We start from the raw sequence: 21,144 nt of genomic DNA, 5'->3' as shown, positions 1-21,144 counted from the left end.
ACATAGGAGTCTATTTGCATAAACCCCTCTGGTAATTTAGGCTAAACTTGATTTATTTTGGTTCCATTTGTCTCTGTTTTTGATAAGGTTATTGTGATTCTGACTAAAACTGAAATGTAGTATTTTAGTTTGCAGATCTGATTCTTTTTCTTGATGAGACTTTTTTTCTCTGGTGTCTTTTTTCAGACTCCAGCTCCGAGTGAGTCAGCAGCTCTTCAGGCCGACCACGCGGCGAGTGGGCGCCGTGCGATGACAGATGGTGGTGGGCGGGCTGAATCCATTCATGAGAGCCCAAGCATGAATGGAGGAAGAACCGGAGAAGAAAACTGTGTGCCGGCCGGGGGTGGGGGTGAGGTGCTTCCAGAACATCAGTGGGCTGTTTTTCCGCTGACAGGAGATAATTGTTCCTGCATTTATGTCTCATCAACATCCATTCACCAAGCATGGAGGCCACGCCCACAAAACAATGGTTGTGCATATTGAGCATAGCAAAGTCGATCACTGCTAGCTCCACGGAGAAAGTGGGTGTTAGCCTGGGGGCGGGGCTGGAAGCGCAGACTCTTCCTGGAAGGGGCGGTTCCTCACTTTGTTATGTCACAATGTGAGGAACCGCCCGTTTTGTGGGTTGGGAGGGGAAACAGAAATGCAGGAAGGAATCAAAATACCACTTTGGGTTGTTTATAGAGAGGAATAAACATTATAATACACTTAAAAAGTGGATTTAGAGTGATATAGACCCTTTAAGGCGGGGCTGCATTTGGCCACTGGGCCGCACTTTGGACATGCCTGCCTTTCTCTACAGAGGAGCTGCCCTTTGGGGAGCTCCAGACTCAGTCTGGAACACCGTCTGTGCACTCGTATGACTTTTCAATTCCAAATAACTGCTGCCGTCATTTGACTACCGTACATTTTAGACCCAAAAGCCTAAATCAGGATTTTACGACCAAAACTGAGGCTAAACTACGTTAGGAAGTTTGTTCTCTCAAAGCTTTTATGGCCTTTAAATGTAAAACAGACTCGGGTGAGAAAAAGTGTTTAAATGAAATGTAAAAACTGAAAACACATTTGTTAAAATGCATTTCCTGCGTCTGGGTCACCGTCACATGCCGGCCACTGACTGAAGTCTCTGATGTTTATTTGTTTAGATCATAAATCTGTTCACAAACAAAAGCAAACAGTCATAAAACAAAAACATTTCCATAAAAAAATACTTTCTAAAGGAGCAAAGCAGCCGATCGGGAGCTCTGCATGGGGGTCAAAGGTCACCCCATCAGTCCACAGCTCTCACTGTGTGTAGACACCACCTGCTCGGTACATTAGCCTGTGCCAGTCCACGGTCTGGAGTCGCTCAGAGGTCACGGCGCCTCAGGCACGGCGCACTTCCTGTTCCGCACCTGAACCACTTCCCGTCTCGCCTTCAGGAAGTTCCCGAAGGCGGCGCTCTCTTTGCTCTCCTCCGTGACTGAAAGCACAAACGTTCACATGTTAGCGTCTCTGCGCCCCCTCCCTGATGGAAACATCCACACGCCTGGTCCAGAGAGGGAATCGAACGCGCGTCCTCAGCAGCTGGAAGGGTGGGGAGTGAAGTGAGCAGAAACTGCTGTGGCGATCACAGATGAGATCCAGACGTTTGGATCAATAATCAGAGGGTAAAGAATCGTTACAGTCGGACTGAACCATTGATCACATTAGCAAGGGGGGGGGGGGCCTGAATAAAATGTAATTCTTGGATTTGAGTCTAGACGTTCAGCAGCAGAAGACAGGTCTCCAACAGGAACAACTGGAGTGACGCTCCACCACAGCACAGACCTGTCTTCATGCAGAAGATCCTCCCGGTTGGCCTGGTGACGCCGGATGGCCTCCAGCGGCGCCGCTGATCTAACAGTTTGGACCGACGGCGGGTCAAACCTTTACGTTTGGACGTTTCATCTAAACGGAGGAAAATCTTCACGGTTCCGTTAAAATGCAGAGCAAACATCCCTAAAGACTAAAAAATCTGTTTTAATGTTTATGTAAATATGGAAAAAAGGCTCTTTATGGATTTTGCCATCCTTTAAGTTTCCTTTGCTTCGTTTTTCATCGCAGTTTTGCCGCCTTTTTCCCTCCAACACGTTTTCAAACTGAAAGTGTAAAGTGAAGCCAGTGAGTTTGTCCCTTAATGAAGATACTTTCTACAGAGATGTTTTTCTTTCTCGTCGTGCCTCATCTCGCCTCATGATGGCGCTCAGGGGCCGATAGAAGTTGATCACATTGTTCGATGACACAGAATTTGGCTCGGTTGCCACAGCAACCAAACAGGGGCGGAGTTTGTGATGGCCGCCTGTTTGGTTGCTTCTACGGAGTCCGTCCACCTTCGTCTTCCTCACCTGTGTGGTCGATGTCGTCGGTGTCGCTGTCCTCCTCCTCCTCGTCATTGTCGGGGTTCCCACGCATCATGATGAGGTCACTGGGTCCCGCCTCCTCGCCGCCCTCTGCGGTCGGACACAGAGTCAGTTGGAGTTAAATACAGGGTTTTTTAAAGAGTGGGCGGGGCTGTCTGCACCTGTGGGCGGAGTCCCGGTCACGTTCACGGCTCCCAGGTCCTTCCTGAGCCGCTCCAGCTGCTCCTGCTGCTTCCTGCTCTGCGCCTCCGCCTGGGAACAGGAGCGTGACTCAGAGAGCGGCCGGCGGAGTCGACCCCACACACAAACGCCAAACACTCACCAGCTGCTGGCGGAGGCGTTCGTACTCAGGCCGGTACTCTCTGGGGAAGGAGGCGGAGCTTCGTTACTTTCACCGTATGAAGCAGCAGAGGGTTTGAAGCTTCGTTATGCTTCCCAGACTCACGTCTCGTACTCTTTGGCCGCGTCTTCCACCTGAACGAACAGATCGTCCAACCCGCTTCCCGTGACAGCAGACACGCCCACCACCTATAGAGACACGCCCACTTAAACTCTGCCTCGGTTTGTTCTGTGCTATGAACAAAAGTCCAGACAGACTTTGAAAAACATCTACACGACACACGGCGTAACCTTCAGGAACCGGCAGGGAGAAACAGCAGAACACAAACAGCTAACAACGTTTAATGAACGACAGTGAAGTTAAAAAAGACGTTTCTACGGTGTTCTTCTCCGGTTTCCTCTCCTACAGCGCTCCTCACAAGACCTTTATTTTGAAATGTCAACAGAAAAACCAGGACTTTAACTGGATGTTCAAAGGCGCAGGGCTAACTTCAGCCAAACTGTGGTGTCAGAGGAGCACCGTGATGGAATAAACAGCCACAGCACAGCAGAAACCATGAAAACTGTCCAACCTTCCACACAGCTCTAAGCCAACGGCTGAAAACAAAGCAGGCCTGCAGACATGGATGTTCCTGCTGTGTTTTTTATTATAAATAACCTTTGTAAATGTTTTGACCACTAATACTAAAATGTTTTATCCTGAAGTGTAGCTCCTGTGCTAATAACTCTGGCATATTTCTGTGGAAGCAGCTGCTGAAACATTGATTAATGTGTCCTGACAGAACTTGGATTTGGTTCCCTGTAGATCTCATGGGTCAGCGCTCTTTGCACCTCTATGGACTCCTGACTCTCACCCTCAGGTTGGTGTAGAACTCGTCCAGAACCAGGCTCATGGACCGGGTCAGGTTGCTGACGTAGGACGTCTCCTGGTTCAGCGCGTCCTGGAAGGCCTCAAAGTCCTGCATCCACTCCACGGCGAAGCCGTGGTCGATGATGTCCGTCTGCAGAACCAACAGACAAACGGTCGGCGGCGGGAACGGCGGCGTGACGGCGTGGAGGCGGGACCGACCTACCTTGTTCATGACGACGATGAAAGGAAGCTTCGTTTTGTAGAGAATGCTGCAGAAAGAAGAAAGGATTCATTCAACAAACACCAGCAGGGGGGGCAGCAGGAGGGGGGGGGGGGGGGGGATAAAAATCCACATCCAAATCAAAAGAACCACAAGAAGACATGAAGCTGGCGTCTGCGCCGACAGCGCCCCCTGATGGTTGGTTCTACTCATAACTTTTCTTTGTTCTGCTTTTTATTTCCAGTTTTAACGTATTTACAGGAAAAACTTGACAAAAAGCTTGAATGGAAATAATCCGTCTGTTCTGTGTCATTTTTTTATTTTGTAAATCGGTCAACTTTCCAGGTATGAGGGTCCACCTCTGATCAGTAAGTGGCAGGTTTGATTCCCACTCTGCCTGTTCACGTGTCTTTGGTTTGACATGGTGGTCCTTCGCATGGCAGCATGGTGTGTGCACGTGCGTGTGCATGTGTGTGTCTGGATGTAACGCACTTTGGGCCTGAATGAAGGTAGAAAAGCGCCGCAGACGCCGTTTACTGCATGTTCTCTGTGTTTGAGACCTGAGATGCAGCGCTGAGCATTCTGGGAGATTGAACTCCGGCTGCCTTTACCTGCAGGCGTACAGCATGTTGGACATGAAGGTGACGGGGTTGACGCTCCGGGACGTGTCCATCACGTAGACGACCACGACGGGAAAGGACGAAGCCTGAAACACAAACACAAGGTGACGACCACGACCACTTCAGGACGCCGTAGACGACGGGAGACTCCGCCCACCAGAGCCTCCGTGATGATGGTTCCAGACGCCGACCAGGTGAAGACCTCAATCTGACCGGGGGTGTCGATGAGGACATACCTGCAGGGGCGCACAAGACTGTCACCTTACTGGTCCACCAGACCATAAAGGGGCGGAGTTTCCGCAAACACTTTACATTTGGACTGAAAACAGATGTTGACAGTTAAAGGTTGTGTCTGAATTCCCGCCCAAACCCCTAACAACTAAAAAACTATCTAGTGCCCTGGAACACAAAAGCAGGTCGGACGCCACGCTCACTACTTTTTTAAACCGCGACTATGACATCACGATTTCACAGAGTGAAAATCTAGTGTTTTATGACGACCATTCATGAATCCACAGAGTTCAGATGAGGAAAACATTTTTAAAAAAATACATTTTTTCTCAAAAACACAATGCTTTATAAAAGCACACAGTCACAGCCACACACCAACCCCAGTCGCACACCGGTGGCACACTCTGCTGCTGAACACTGGCGCCAACCCCCCACCGGGGCAATGTGGGGTCTGGCGTCTTGCCCAAGGGCGCTTCCTAAGCATATGGGCGGTTAGGGCAGGAATCGAGCCTTCTGATCAGGAGTCGACCGCTCTACCACTGCACCACGGCCGACCCCCATTGTGGTCTATATTCGCAGATCTAGTGAGCATCGAGACTTCTGGGAAATTTCTAGGGCACTCGACTTTGGAAGTGTAGATTCTGACAGCACTAGAAAACGCAGAACGCTCTACAGAATGAGTAGGGAAGGAATTCAGACACAAGCAACGCCATTCTGTCATAAACATGAGTGTGATGTCATCAATCAGGTCATTTGATGTCACGCTAACACAGTTTACAGGATATTGTCGTGGATGGATGTAGGGATGAAGACAAACAAACACTGTTGAGTTCCAACAACCTACGATGAGTCTGACAGCCGTTCAGATCCTTCCAGGTCTCTGGTTTGGTGATGATTGTTCTGATAAATGGTTTGTTTGGTTGCCGTTAGCAACAAAATGAGACATTTCAACGAATCTTAACGAGACCACAAAGCAGACGTGACGTTTTTTAGAGCTGGTCATTTCTCATTAGGGGGGTGTATTGGCGAGAGTCTGGCGAGACGATACGTGTCATGAAGGGCAAACAAAAAAAGACTTAGAAGAAACTACCATTTAATAAAATGGTCAAATTCAGTTTATTTAATGATCATAATGTTAAGAAATGCTTTTATTTTGGTAACTTAAAATATAGAAAGGGAACAGTTAACATTGTCTGATTTCCACCACAAAATATTTTTCAGTATAAGAAAAATAAAGGAATGAATGTTTCTTAACCAATAAAGGCCCGTACACACCGGGACGAATATTCGCCAGGCGTTATTCGCCACGTTTTTTGTGTTCATACCCAGGCGATTTTTGCTGACGATGAGCCGAGTGAACATGCAATTTCATTCCCTGACATTAGATGGCGCTTAATGTAAACAGAAATACTGTACACAAGGTGGCGCTGCTCAACTTTACGCTTCTTAAAGTCGCTTTTCACTCAGAAGAAGAGAGCAAGTATTTACACGCTTGTCAGAATAATACAAAGAAAACATGAATAACATGAAAACATGAAATTTTCGGGAATATTTTTTTGGTTCGGGGATATTTTAGAATGTCCGTCATTATTTCTTCGCGGCTGTGTAGACGCTACTTGGCGTCTATCTTCTTCGCTGGTATGTGTGCTCAGCAAGGGAGTTTTGTGTTTGAGCGCCCCCAAGTTGTGTTTTACTGTAACTTCAGAAGCTCCAGACACGTGTGCAAAAGCGCCATTCTCATTGGTCGTTTAGTTTTTGGCGCGTCAAACCAAAAAAACGAACCCGAGGCGTTTTTTAAAAACTGACGCTTTGACGCCTGGCATTTTTTCGCGTCGGTGTGCACACTCACATTGGTGCCCTTTGTTTAGTCACGAGGCGTTAAACGTCGGCGAATTATCGCGGGTGAAATTCGTCCCGGTGTGAACGGGCCTTAAGGTTGTAAAAGTAGGATTGGGGAAATAAGGTGGTTTATTTTCAATATTGCTAACTGTAGCTTCTCCAGTATTTCTAACGGTTCAGGAGATTCAAAACCACGGATTCTTTCCGGGAACAACAAAGTGATGATGATGAGGCAGCATGACAGGATGAAGGAAAGTTCCTAACGTGACAAAGAGGCTTTGGTTACATGTCTGCACCGCTGCAGCCACGCTTTCTCACACGGAAGTAAACCAACACTCCTCGCCACGGCGTGGGCCTTTTTTCAGAGCGTTGTTCACATCCCTCTGATCCATCAGGCGGCTGAACTACAATCTAATACTGGGAGGTTCTGCAGAACTTTGACCCGCTTTGCCGACAGCATTTTAGCCGATGCTAAGCGCATTAGCCTCTTAGCCGCTGTGCAGCTGCAGAGCTTCACTCGTTCTGATCTCAGCCTCAAAAAGCACAGCAATCCACGATTTTCTATGTTACCGGCAGCAACACGGCAGAGTTTCTGTTCGGTACCATCCTAAGTAGAAACTCAGTAGTTCATGTCTGATAACAACAGAACCAGCTGCTTCTAGCTGAGGTCTTCCTGTAGTTTTGTAGAGCTCATTCTATGTCACAGCATTACACAAGAGAGGAAATAAGCAAGTTAAGATCTCAGTTTATTAAATATCCAATTTTCCCAAAATACAAAGAAATCCATTTTAAAATAATGAATGCAGTCTATCCGTGCAAAGAACTGTTACACATACGTTTTGGTTTTCCAGAGAATAACTGTTCTTTTTGTGATATAAATATTGAAACACTTGATCATTTGTTTTTTGAATGTATGTATGTTTACAGTTTTTGGGAAGATTTCTTTTTTTGGTGCTCTTCAAAGTTTCCCTTTCCTATTTCTATTCAATTACAAAAGCACATTATATTGTTTGGAGTAGTTTCTGGTGATAATCTATTTGATTTGACATTCAATACCTTATTAATATCTGGGAAATTTTTCATTCACAAGTGCAGATTCTTAAAAACCAAACCTCTATTCAATACATTTCTTAAAGAAATCAGTTTATATTTTAAATCTCTGACATTGATGAAAAACAAAAAGGCAATAAAACTGTGTGTTTTCATTGAAGATCACATGCTGTATCACAATCCCTAGTATTGTAAACTACAATTCTATATATTTTGTTTTATTTATTTACTTATTTTCTTTTTCTCTCTTTTTTTGTGTGTTGTTATTATGTGTATGTTTAAAGTTCAAAGAAAAAAAAAAAAAAAGTTTTGTAGAGCTGCTCAAAGAGGCTCCATGTTCTCTGCTGCCAACTAGTGGTTGGAGGTTGAAGTGGACAACAAGAGGCAGACGCTGAAGGACGCTCAGAAATAATGAAGTAAATATCGTCCTGGCAGTATTTTGAATCCATACCATGGATTGATGAACTATCGCCATATATCACCTAAATGATTTTTTCTTACACCCCTATTTCTCATGAACATCATTGCAGGGCACCTGAAATACAGACTTTAATATTGTCGGGGGCTTGTCCGGGATGCTGTTTTTATTCACGAGTTCAATTCTCCCTCTCAAAAGCAGACCGTTTGATGTGATCTGATTGGCTGAGAGGAGAACGGTGTTTGATCCAACAGATTCTGTCTGCGGATTTTCCGTTTTCTAAATGAAGGCATTGAAACTCCTCTATTACCGTTAGCATACAAGCATTCTGCAACCCAGCTACACACAAACCCCTTTAACTCTATTGAACTCTATGGATGTTCATTCTCGGTTATGGTGCCGGTTTATACTGACCGGTGGTTCTGCTGCTTCTTCTCAATGAAATGCATCACCTGCAAGAACCAAAGCACACAGCAGGTCAGTGGGTCCAGCTCTGTTCAGCTTCAACAGTTCCTCTGCAGTTTCACTTTCCATCAGTCTACAGACTAAAATATCCGTCTGCGAGGATTCACATTTTTACTTTCTGTAGGAACCCTGTAAAAAATAAAGAACTTTCAAGTCTGAAGAAACCTGGTTTGGCCTCAAACTGAAGTGTCTTCAGGATTTTTTAACAGCTTTTCTAAAATTCTGTTCTGAGACTTTTACAGACTAAGGTTGTGTCTGAATTCACACCCTAACCCCCCAACTACTGACATCTATACAGTGCGGCACTATACTAAAAAATACATTTAAATACTTTTTTTTTTTTTGCAAAAATTGTTCCGACACAATGCATTGTGGTCTATATTCTAGTGAGCATTGATGCACAGTGGTTTTTTCAGAGACTTCTGGGAAATTTCTAAGGCACTGGATTTTGGAATTGTAGATTCAGACAAACTAGAACATGACGAACGCGCTGTAGAGTGCAGCATGTAGGGGTTAGGGTGGGAATTCAGACACAGTAGAGTCTCAAACAGACAAAGTTCCAACCCTTCTCATGTCTGTAAACTTTTACTTCATGATTTTAACATCTTGTGAGACGCGTTACTTAGAAATGTTATTGTTTTCCATCATTCAGCCACTCTGAGTTTTTTTATTTAGCTCTAGTATCAAACAGCGTTGAGCTCCTTCATTGGCCTCTGAGGTTCTCCAAGCTTCTGCCCGTCGCTTTTCCTCCTTCAGACCAGACCGTACGGCTGGCTGACCTCACCTGGTCGAAGCGCGTGGCAAACAGGTTGAGCGAGGTCACGATGCCGCCGTTCGGGCCGAGCCCGTACTGCTTCATCACCTCTTTGTAGTTGACAGTGTCCCTGATGTCTGCGGGGGGGGGGGGGGGGGGGGGGGGGGGGGGGGGGCACAGCAGAGCAGAAAGCAGATTTAGAATCAAAAACTTTAACAACTTCTTTTCCCAAGTCTGATGCCAAGAAAGGTCTGAAGATTCATCAAGTAAGGGTTAAGTGTGTTAATTCTGATAATGTACACTTTGTCTGAAATTAACCCGGTTATACCATGGTTAAAGAAATGAATTTTCAATCAGTTTTAACTTCTTCATTCTTGTGGTGTTTTTCCATTTGGATCACTTTTTTTTAACTACATAAATTGGACTAGTTAGAACATTTAAGCTATGTGACCGGAACTTCTTTTTTAGGTGTGCGGTTATCACTTTTTATTCCACACCCAGCAGCCAATCAGAATCAAGAATATTCTTACTTTTTCCATAGAGACATAGGTTTATATGAGCTGCCGGTGCTTTTAGCAGTGCGTGGTTTGTGCTGCTCAGACAAAAGTCTGGAAAACATCCATGAGAACAGAATCCAAACATGCGAAGGACTTAAACACAAACTGAAAAAACAAAAAAAAAAACGTCTTTTTCTACTTTAAGAACAGAGAAACAGTCAAACAGTGATTATTTCAGTCACAGAAGGAACCGTCACGTCGATGAAACATTTCTTCTCTTCAACTCCAGGATTCAAGAGTGTCTGAATCCAGAAACCTTTCAGGTTTTCTTCTGAAAATCTTTGACAAAGTTTCCTGGTCTTTAAATGTTGTGTGTTACAAAAACCATAGCAGGACTGTGTGAAACTGTGTGGATAGAGGGTGTGTGTCCAGTAAGTAGACTGTTCCTCACCGATGTTGGCTGGAAAGGGGACTTCGTGGACCGCCGGGTCCAGGTTGATGACGTAAGGAGGAGCTTTGTGGGAATGAAGATGAGCCGTCAGCCTCTGCGGGAAACGCCATGAAGGTGAGAACCAGACAGGAAGCAGCTTGGAATCGAAACGTCTTTTTATATTGTCAATTTATGAACAGTAGTGTTAGCCTGAAACCTTTAAATCAGGTGGAACCAAACAAGAAATTTGATTTCAAATCCATATTTGGTCAGACTAAAAATCGCTTCATAAACATCTCCAATTCAAACTTTATTCATATCAGCTCTAAATCCGGGGCACTTGATAATTAAGTAGTTTTTTGTAGTAGTTATGCTTATGAGTAGTGATGATAGCCTAGTACTGCAGCAGATTACGACTCTTTTCTCCACTTTTTCCACTTCACTACTTGGAATTTCGATTTTCTTTTATTTTTCTCACGTGGCTTCAAATTCCTCCATATATTCAGACATTTTCCGCCCATTTCTTGGTTATTTTCGCTCGTTCGAATTAACATTTCAAACCCAGAATCGTTTCCATCAGGACGTTTGTTGAGATGGGACCACAGATGTGCTTTCAGCACATAGACGGTGACGGAGGATGAAAAGACGCCGCCGGGCGCGCGCCACGCCGGTCCGTCACTCACCTGAACGAAGGTGGTCTTCCCGGAACCCGCCATACCCAGAACCAGCAGGCAAACGGGCCGGTCTCGGGGAGAAGCCACGCCGTCTCCCGCCGCCGAACTTTCCCGGCTCTCCGTTGAACCCGCAGCAGCAGCCGCCATGTTGGTCGCTGTTATGACGACGACCTGCCGTCAAACCGAAAGGGTTGTCGTAAAATATAGAACTAGGAAGAAGCTACCAGCAGGGGGCAGCAAACCCGCATGATTGGCACTTTAGTGATGACAGAACAAAAGTTAGGGGTGGTTTGTAAAAAAAAATGATTACATTTTACAGAAACGTTACCAACTGTATGGCAGTAGAAGGTTCTTGGTGTTTCATCTGGAACAATAAAAGCAGATCAGGAGACTTGGAGGTAGAATGAAGAAGTTCAGAGAATGGGACACTGAGCGGACAGGAGTGCAAGGTGCAGGTAGCAAATGTCAAACAAAAGGTCGTATGGGGTCTTGGAGGAGAGGTGGGTGTGTTCAGGCGAGGCAGAGAAACGGATAGAAGGATGTGCAGCAGGTTAAAGGTCAGACATGGAAAGGCTGGTTCCAGATGAATGAGGAGCATGAGCGTCTTCTGGTTCTGATGTTTTCATTTCTACTCTGGTTCCATCAGATCCATTTAGTCAGAACGAACAAAAACGCTAATGAAGGTGGGCGGATCAAACTCTGGCCCCTCCCATTCAAGGCTTTCCTTTCATCCCCACAGGAGGTGTCAGAAATGTTTCTGTCCTTAAAGCTGATTTCTGTTCAGCCAAAGCATAAAAAACAAAAACAGAAAAAGTTCTTTGTTGCATCTGAACTTTCCATCGCATTAAACACACGGAGCTCCAACAGATTCATTTTAGCTTTAATGTTCTGGTTCTCAGTCACAAAATAACTGTTTACTAAACCTAAAGGATAAAAAGCTAAACTATAGTAACAGATAATGAGAGCTTTTCAAAGTTAAACTTTCTTCTAGTAGTGTTTTCATTTAGACACTAGAGTCTGAACATCTCACTTAAAAAAGAAAAAACTTTCTGCAACCATTAAATGTTAGGATCCTTCATAATTCAAGAGGTTGAATTGCATTTTCAAAGCGTTTGTCACAATCATGTTGTTAGCATGTTTAATGCAGCTACATCTGAAGGAAATAACACCTTCTTAGACCGGTTTACAGTTTAATTCCATCCAGATGATCTTAATCTGTGGAGATTCGTGGTCGGTTTTCACAGGACTCCATTCTTGAGGTTGGAGGCGGATCTTTATCGTTCCTTCTTCAGATCAGTTCAGTCAGACATGAAGAAGCTCCAAGTCCAGCTGTCCCAAAGGACGACGTCCTGAGATCCGGAACGAGGAAGCAAAAGGCGACGGCGGAGAGAAAAACGTCTAACGGAACCAGAGAGGACAAACGGCAAAACAACGGATCATCGATGGGAAGAAGAAGAAGGAAATGTTTGTCGTTTTGGCAGCAGTTATGGATCCTGAAGAAGATCCTGCAACTCTCTCCACATTGGCCTTCCACCAAAACTGCTCCACCTTGATAATCCCAAATCTCTGCTACCTTTGCTGATAACCGTAAAGATGGGAGAGCAGGAAGGAGAAACCCCGGAGCATCCATGAAGTACAGAGGAAAAACAGTCCCAGAGCGTAAAAACAGCACAAACACATCCGAAAACAGAGATCTGTGAGGCTGCGGCGAAGCGTCGCCCTTATGAGGATTTCCTGTTAATCCAGATTAAGACCAGATCCTGGTTCTGGTTCTGCCACATCACTTTCTCCTATTGTTAATAGATTTTGTGAAGTTAAGATGTCATGTTTTCTCCTTGCCTGGCGAGTCGCCGCTGAAACGCTTGGCGTCACAGGCAAACAGGTTCTCGCTGGTGTGCAGGGAACGCCGGGGTTGTCCCACGGCCGGCGAACGCCGGCCGTGGGACAACCCCGGCGTTCCCTGCACGTGAGGACGCACACCAGCAAGAACCTGTAGCCCCACAGACGCCGCGGAGCTACGGCTTGTCGCCGGCGTGGATCTTCATGTGTCTGGCCAAGCTGCTGCTGTAGCGGAACAGCTTCCCGCAGACCTTGCAGGAAGACGGCATCTCCCCGGTGTGCATGCGGGCGTGGCGCTGCAGCGTGCTGCCGTGGCTGAAGCTCTTCCCGCAGGCGTCGCAGGAGAAGAGCTTCTCGCCGGTGTGCGTCCGCATGTGGATGGTCAGGTGGCTGTTGTTGTTGAAGCGCTTGCCGCAGGTCTGGCAGGGGAAGGGCCTCTCGCCCGTGTGCGTCCGCGTGTGCCGCAGCAGCGTGCTGTTGTGGCTGAAGCATTTGCCGCAGACCTGGCAGGAGTAGGACTTCTCGCCGGTGTGGCTGCGGGTGTGGGACACCAGGCCGCTGCTGTGGCAGAAGCGTTTGCCGCACACCTTGCAGACGTAGGGCTTCTCGCCCGTGTGGATCTTCATGTGGCCCGTCAGGCTGCTGCTGTAGCGCAGCAGCTTCCCGCAGATCTTGCAGGAAAAGGGCTTCTCGCCCGTGTGGATCATGATGTGGTTCCTGAACACGGAGGACTGCGAGAAGCTCTTCCCGCAGGTCTTACACAGGTAAGGCTTCTCACCTGTGTGGATCCGGATGTGGGAATTCAGATGGCCCTGCTGCCTGAAGCCTTTTCCGCACTTGTCGCATAAAAACGACTTCCCACAGGCGTCGTAGTGTTTGAAGCTCTGGGTGGTGGGGGCGGGTCCAGCAGAGCTGCCGGGGGCTTTGTTTACCTGTTTACCTGTTTGTGAGTTTTGTTTACGTGACGGGTCTCCCACGGTGACCCTGTTTGGAACAGAGTCTTTGCGTCCTCCTTCGCCCTTCCTCTCGGCCAAAGAGGAGGAGCCGAAAAGGAGCCGAGCACGACTCGGTTCTGGGCCGCTGTGGTCGTTCTCCTCATTGGGTCGGGTCACCGTAAAAGTCCCAAATTCCTGCTTCAGTCGGACCTGCTCCTCCGCCTGATCCACGAAGAAATCGTCCTCTTCCTCCTTGATCACCACCAGATCTGGCTCCTCCTCAGAACTGAGCTGCTGGTCGCTGTCGAGCGTCTCCTCGTGGGCGTGGCTCCACTGCAGGCCTGGAGGGAGAATCGTCAGAAGTTCACACAGACTCTTCACTTCCAGTTCATATGGAACTACAGTCGGAACCATCAATATTTGGACTACATTTCTCCTGAAAAAACAGACACACCACTGCTCAGATCCAGGATTCAGGGTCTTTGGTGGAGGAGCTGAGAGGACGGCAGCTTCTGCCTTCAGACGTCATCCTAACCCCAAAACACGGCACTGAAGTCGGCCTCTGATTCACACACGCGTGACAGAACCGCTACATTCAGACACGGAACACGTTTCTGTAGGGTCCAACCAGGACCAACTAAAGGACAAACATGATTCTACATTTGAAGAAAAATGATTAATTGTGTTTGTTTGGTAAGGGGGTGGAGCCAACCACCTATAAAAGAGGACCTGTTGTCAAGATGGAGGCTCCCTCTGGTGATGTCTGGCTGCCATGCTGCTGCACTGTAGGCTGCTTACCTGCCACAGCATTTTCAATGGGGGCATTTTCCCCACATTTTGCCTTAAAACGACATAAAGATTGAGAGCACCTTAACTTTTTGTGTGGACAGTAGTTTGTTATTCTGACAACGGATCCGGATTTGATCCCATCCGCATCTCCAGCCGCCTTCGGACATCAGAGTAACTAATAATAAATACTCCTTTCATGCATCAGTTATAATAAACCTGTAGTTACTTAGTTACTTTTTCCACAGCATGAGCTTCAAACGTTCCCTGTTAAATCAGAAAACCAAGCGTTTGCTTCATAAAACCATTTTCATCATCTGAATTGATCGGTTAAAGATCGTTTTATCTTCTCTGAATTAGAAGCAAAAGATTAAAATCTAAATGAATTAGCTGAATAAAAGTGATAATGACGGTGAAACTGAATTTCTGATTAAATAGAGACAGAAGGATTTAAAGAAGTACCCAGTAATTTATCATCATCGTTGCATAAAAACAAACTTTGATGCAACAGCTTGGAAAATGTCAAACGACAAATTTTACATTTGTTGTTTTTAACTTTAAAAATAGTTTAAAACTGCAGATTTTATGTTTTATTTGCACCAAATTCAGTGACTTTATCCATAAACCTTCTGGAATGTCAGCTCAACACACAGAGGTACAGGACATTTATTGATTCCCCACCAAAAACCTTCTGGAATATCTCACGACATCTCCTCAAAGGTGCAGCTCCTCACCTGAACGGCCTCCTCTCTGGACCCACAGCCGGTTCTGGCTGCTCCCCTGCCGCTCAGAACCCTCATCGCTGCTTTCTTCGGCTTCACTCGGCTCGCTTTCCTCCGGAGTTTCCGGTTCCTGCTTCAGGGAAAGTTCCTCCTCCTCCTCCTGGAAAACGCCGACGTTCTCCCTCTGAAGTCGTGGAGGAGGCGTCTGCGTCTGCGTCTCCTGGTCCATGCTGGAGTCTGCAGGCCGGACAGAACCTCCTCGCTATCAGAGAGCCGTCTGCTGCAGGTCTGGAGGAGAAAACACACAAACAGAGAGTGAATGCACATGTCTGATCATCAAGTGTGTAGAAACAGGTCAAAACTCTAAAGTAGTGACATAGAAAATGAACAAAATGCAGAATGAAGCACCAAATGGTACATGAACAGAATAAAAGAAGAAATGATTTAAAACTAAAACTTAGCATGAAAGAAACAAGATTTAATTCCAGACACAAATAAATGCAAAAAACACTCAAATAAAAACAATTTAATGCAAAACATTTTAAAAAAGCTCAACAATACTCAAAGTACGAGCAATGCTGAACAAAGCTAATGACGCTGAATTAGCAGAGGACAGACGCTAGACCACAGGTCCGGGTCGGATCGGATTCCACATCCTGCAGTCCTGAGGTCCAAACAGATCTAAGCTCAGAACTATTTACAAAAGAATGACACAGTTTAACAAAACGTCTCTAGACTTGATTAGATCAACAACAGTCCAGGTTTAAAGAAGCACAAAGCTAAAGTTACTTCTACAGATTTGTCCTTTTCTCTTTTGTCATTGAGTATTTTCTTCTAAAACTTAGTTTTAGATGGATATATATAAAGTATTTCTCCAGTTTCTCATGTTCCTTCTTCCTGATGTTCCCACCGCTTGGCACTGCCACATCCACCACAACGGCTTTCCTCTGTTCTTTATCCACCACTAAAATGTCCTGTTGGTTCTCCATTACCATCCTATCAGTCTGGATCTTGAAGTTCTTTACCCTCTCATTTTCTACCACCTTCTGAGGTGTTTCCCATTTTGACCTTGGGGTTTCCAGTTCATATTCTGCACACATGTTCCTGTATATTATTCCAGCCACTTGATTGTGGCGCTCCATGTATGCTTTACCTGCCAGCATCTTACACCCTGCAGTTATGTGCTGGATTGTTTCAGGCGCCTCTTTGCACAGCCTACACCTTGGGTCTGGTCTGGTGTGGTAGATCTACACCTTGGGTCTGGTCTGGTGTGGTAGATCTACACCTTGGGTCTTGTCTGGTGTGGTAGATCTACAGCTTGGGTCTTGTCTGGTGTGGTAGATCTACACCTTGGGTCTTGTCTGGTGTGGTAGATCTACACCTTGGGTCTTGTCTGGTGTGGTAGATCTACACCGTGGGTCTTGTCTGGTGTGGTAGATCTACACCTTGGGTCTTGTCTGGTGTGGTAGATCTACACCTTGGGTCTTGTCTGGTGTGGTAGATCTACACCTTGGGTCTTGTCTGGTGTGGTAGATCTACACCTTGGGTCTTGTCTGGTGTGGTAGATCTACACCTTGGGTCTTGTCTGGTGTGGTAGATCTACACCTTGGGTCTTGTCTGGTGTGGTAGATCTACACCTTGGGTCTTGTCTGGTGTGGTAGATCTACACCTTGGGTCTTGTCTGGTGTGGTAGATCTACACCTTGGGTCTTGTCTGGTGTGGTAGATCTACACCTTGGGTCTTGTCTGGTGTGGTAGATCTACACCGTGGGTCTTGTCTGGTGTGGTAGATCTACACCTTGGGTCTTGTCTGGTGTGGTAGATCTACACCTTGGGTCTTGTCTGGTGTGGTAGATCTACACCTTGGGTCTTGTCTGGTGTGGTAGATCTACACCTTGGGTCTTGTCTGGTGTGGTAGATCTACACCTTGGGTCTTGTCTGGTGTGGTAGATCTACACCTTGGGTCTTGTCTGGTGTGGTAGATCTACACCTTGGGTCTTGTCTGGTGTGGTACATCTACACATTGGGTCTTGTCTGGTGTGGTAGATCTACACCTTGGGTCTTGTCTGGTGTGGTAGATCTACACCGTGGGTCTTGTCTGGTGTGGTAGATCTACACCTTGGGTCTTGTCTGGTGTGGTAGATCTACACCTTGGGTCTTGTCTGGTGTGGTAGATCTACACCTTGGGTCTTGTCTGGTGTGGTAGATCTACACCTTGGGTCTTGTCTGGTGTGGTAGATCTACACCTTGGGTCTTGTCTGGTGTGGTAGATCTACACCTTGGGTCTTGTCTGGTGTGGTAGATCTACACCTTGGGTCTTGTCTGGTGTGGTACATCTACACCTTGGGTCTTGTCTGGTGTGGTAGATCTACACCTTGGGTCTTGTCTGGTGTGGTACATCTACACCTTGGGTCTTGTCTGGTGTGGTAGATCTACACCTTGGGTCTTGTCTGGTGTGGTACATCTACACCTTGGGTCTTGTCTGGTGTGGTACATCTACACCTTGGGTCTTGTCTGGTGTGGTACATCTACACCTTGGGTCTTGTCTGGTGTGGTAGATCTACACCTTGGGTCTTGTCTGGTGTGGTACATCTACACCTTGGGTCTTGTCTGGTGTGGTAGATCTACACCTTGGGTCTTGTCTGGTGTGGTACATCTACACATTGGGTCTTGTCTGGTGTGGTAGATCTACACCTTGGGTCTTGTCTGGTGTGGTAGATCTGAGCCTCTATTGCTCTGGTGCTCAGGGTTTGTTCCTGAGCTGCCAGGATGAGCGCTTCAGTGCTGTCCTGTAGGCCAGCCCTTTCTAGCCATTGGTAGGACTTCTTGATATCAGCCACTTCAGTTATGGTCCGGTGGGACATCCCATGCAGGGGTTTGTCCTCCCATGAGGAAAAAAGTCATAACTGTTAAATTGCGATACTAAAGTCGTATATTTATGACTTCAAAAGCAATAAGCTAAATTTATGACTTTTTCTTTGTAAATGTACGTGTTTGAAAGTCGTACATTTACGACTTTAAATCTCATGACTTTTTTTCTGTGGCCTTAATACTCCGTTGTAGAAAAGAAATGCAGAGACAGTTTTTGGTCTTAATAATGGTTGAGCAGTTTAATGCTGTGCATTTTCAACAAGACTCAAGATTTGTTAAAAATAAATAAAAAGCAAAGAGGGTTATTCGTAAGTTAATAAAGTGACTCAGTTTCAGTAAAATGTCTACATCCAAACTTATCTAAACAGCTGGAATTAGGTATAAAAAACTTCTTGAAACACCTTAAAATGTGCTGGTTAGCAGAACTTATCCTGAAATAAAATTGATTTTTTTAAAAGACATTTATGTATTTATTACAACAAGACTTAAAAAATTAACAATGAACACATTCAAGGCAGTTCCCCACTATGGAGTCCTACACTGTTCATAATTAAATAAATAAATATGACCTCGTTCAAATACACAATCAACCAACAAATCTTTATAAATATATAAAAGGATCATGAAATTATGAAAAACATGCACACTGATTTTAAATTAGATATTATATTATTCAATACATTTCATTTTGTTTAAAAACCTGTTAATTATTTTAAAACAGCATTTTAAAATATTCATTTTAATCATGTTGAACATTATTATAATTCTGTCTTTTTTCAGAAACTGATTTCAAAATCAATATTTTCCAAAAGTGTTTTTGTTTTTATTTCATGTTGCTGTTTTTCAGCAGAATGAGTCTGTCTGTCAATCAAACCAGACACTTTTGTGATTGGCTATTCCTTTACTCAGACATGAGCAGCAGCACCCTGACTACATCGATGGAAGATGTTTCAGTTAACGTGACGGCGCAATGCACACCCCTTAACACTAGGGGGAGTCTGCACCTCAACACATCCAAAGTGTTGCCAGAAATTGGGCAGTTTTGGATCTAAATTTCCGGATAAAGTGGCTTTGGGCGAGTGTGAATAATTCGGTTGATTTTAATGTCGGTTCGGCGGCTTTCATCTTCTCATGAACGTATAGTAGTGGCCTAAGTTAGTCTGGGTGGTTGTTGGAGTTCCACTACGCTTCTATGAACTGGAGTTCCATGAACGCACCATGTGTGGGAGGAGCTACCAGCTAATGTTTTTAGCCTGATAGCCACATGGAGCAGTGCCTGTGCTTATCTCACTTACAAAGCATGGATGCACATGGAGAGTGTTAAGAGATCAGATTTATTTTGAAGAGTTCTACTTGGTAATCATGTTTCCATGTTTGAGTTCATGAGATCATCCCAGAGAGTCTGTGCTTCAACTCCTGCAGTCAAACTACGTCTTAAATTACGTGTAAATCAGAGCGCCCAGGCAGCGCAAGAGTGTGTGTGTGTGTGTGTGTGTGAGCGCAAGTTAAGGGTCTGTTGCTCAGTTCGCCGGTAAAGTATTAGTAAAAAAATGTTTCCTCCAAAGAACAGAGACTGGTTCTTTTATTAACCTGCTCTGAAGGCATCCGAACGGGAAGTGAACCCCAAATCAAACCCCGGATCTCCGCTGCGTTTTCCGACCACGGTCAGAAACGTCATCGCAGGAAAGGTTCAACATTTTCCCAGAGATGGAAAAATAAAATCAGAGGACCTGGTTTATAATCATTGTCACAATGAAAATAGAAATATATCATAAGGTTCAGGAGGCCCAACCAGGCTTGTTCCGCTTTGTGCAGCTGCCTGGTCTGACTCTGTCTGGCCGCCAGCTCGCCTCCCGTGAGCCGACACAGCGTAAGGCACGATGTGACGTCAGACTGGATCTGTGAGCTCAGACAGCAGAGCTGTTAGCTGCAGAGCAAAGGAGAGCTCTGAGTGAATGGCGTAAGAATGAGGAGTGTTTCAGAGGAGGACTTCAAGATGTGGACGACTGGAGCTCCTCTGTGGTTTGGCCCACACAAACCCTCAAACTAGAAAAACAGAGTCGTCCATGTTTGCATCTTCTGCAGCAGACTGATAATTTGTCTCTATTTGATCCAAAGCCGTGCAGATGTCGCTGCAAAATGTCATCTCTCTGACTCGAACACCGCAGAGCGGATATCTAGGAATACTAGTCGATTTCCAGGGATCAGCCAGTGTGTGATTAGATCCCGCCCACTTTCACTGATTGACAGAGTCATTATGCTGGAAAACCTCTTCATGAAATAAATAAGTCATTCTGAAAAACAGCAATGTGAAATAAAAACGAGAATTTCGGAAAATACTGATTTTGAAATCCGAGGTTCTGAAAAAAGACAGAATTATAATATTCAACATGATTAAAATGAATATTTTAAAATGCTGTTTTAAAATAATGAACAGGTTTTTAAAGCAAAATGAAATATATTTAATAATATAATGGCAAATTGATAATCTGTGTGCAGGTTTTTCACAATTTCATGATCTTTTTATATATTTGAGATATTTATTGGTTGATTGTGTATTTGTATGAGGTCATATTAATTTATTTAAATATTTATGTATTTAATTATGAACAGTAGGACTCCATACCTCACAGGTACGGACATTACAAATATCAATAAAGTTCTAACTTTATTCAGATTGTTTTAGATGTAAAGCTGCTGCTGCATTAGTTAGGCGGAGTTTAAGCTCGTTTTTTAGAAAACTGCATACATTTAAACAGGTTTAGAACCACTTAACCCGTGTCAGCTCACATTCAGGCCCAGTACACATTGGCCACGCCCACTCGACTAACTCCTTTGGCACGCCCTAAGTCCTCAAGCGTTGACCACGCCCCCCAGTGCTTGGTGTTTCTTGGTGTTTGAATGAAACCTAACGGGGCTTCGCTGCTTCATTCGGGCGTTTTCGGAAATGTTCGTCGTTTTTCGACTCTTTCCACAAGCATCAGTCCCCTGACGCATTAATGTACTCCCCCCACAAACCCTCAAAGGCTCAGCCTGGTTCCGTTCGTCAGGGTTTACCGTAGCCATGCTGCATACCTGCTGGACGCGGACTCGCTCGCTCCCGGACTCTGAAAGCCTCCGGTCAGACGGAGATGCTGGTGGTCTCTGTTTTTCCAACCGCAGCTATCAAGCGCTCGTTCAAACTCCGAAGAAACAGCGGGAAGGGAATCTTAGCGGGCCTTGGA

At 45.4% G+C, this 21,144-nt stretch overlaps 2 protein-coding genes across 2 annotated transcripts; both read right to left on the bottom strand.

The window, feature by feature from the left end:
* Positions 1–1,118: 1,118 nt before the first annotated feature.
* gpn1 (GPN-loop GTPase 1) lies at positions 1,119–11,127 on the bottom strand. The gene is made up of 14 exons (XM_023953754.2): positions 11,079–11,127; positions 10,778–10,939; positions 10,116–10,209; positions 9,198–9,304; positions 8,363–8,400; positions 4,568–4,646; positions 4,402–4,496; positions 3,794–3,839; positions 3,575–3,721; positions 2,827–2,909; positions 2,704–2,743; positions 2,543–2,633; positions 2,367–2,471; positions 1,119–1,462 (listed from the first exon to the last, which is right to left on the bottom strand). Exons 2-14 carry the CDS (start codon positions 10,913–10,915, stop codon positions 1,356–1,358), a joined length of 1,170 nt encoding a protein of 389 aa, XP_023809522.1. The 5' UTR covers positions 10,916–10,939; positions 11,079–11,127; the 3' UTR covers positions 1,119–1,355.
* Positions 11,128–11,627: 500 nt separating this feature from the next.
* LOC101165129 (uncharacterized) lies at positions 11,628–21,133 on the bottom strand. The gene is made up of 3 exons (XM_004086077.5): positions 20,996–21,133; positions 15,063–15,338; positions 11,628–13,883 (listed from the first exon to the last, which is right to left on the bottom strand). Exons 2-3 carry the CDS (start codon positions 15,277–15,279, stop codon positions 12,784–12,786), a joined length of 1,317 nt encoding a protein of 438 aa, XP_004086125.1. The 5' UTR covers positions 15,280–15,338; positions 20,996–21,133; the 3' UTR covers positions 11,628–12,783.
* Positions 21,134–21,144: the final 11 nt, after the last annotated feature.

This window comes from Oryzias latipes, chromosome 3 (genome assembly GCF_053564925.1).
Source record: "Oryzias latipes strain Hd-rR chromosome 3, Olatipes_Hd-rR_3.1".
NCBI classification, from domain to species: Eukaryota; Metazoa; Chordata; class Actinopteri; order Beloniformes; family Adrianichthyidae; genus Oryzias; species Oryzias latipes.
This window is presented reverse-complemented; position numbering and strand designations above follow the sequence as displayed.

Coding starts and splice junctions, on each gene's coding strand:
- gpn1 (XM_023953754.2), bottom strand. CDS start 10,915: ATGGCGGCTGCTGCTGCGGGTTCAACGGAGAGCCGGGAAAGTTCGGCG. Junction 3,722..3,793: donor TCATCGTCGTCATGAACAAG/GTAGGTCGGTCC, acceptor TTGGTTCTGCAG/ACGGACATCATCGACCACGG. Junction 2,744..2,826: donor GCGGCCAAAGAGTACGAGAC/GTGAGTCTGGGA, acceptor CTCCTTCCCCAG/AGAGTACCGGCCTGAGTACG.
- LOC101165129 (XM_004086077.5), bottom strand. CDS start 15,279: ATGGACCAGGAGACGCAGACGCAGACGCCTCCTCCACGACTTCAGAGG. Junction 13,884..15,062: donor CCAGAGAGGAGGCCGTTCAG/GTGAGGAGCTGC, acceptor TTCTCCCTCCAG/GCCTGCAGTGGAGCCACGCC.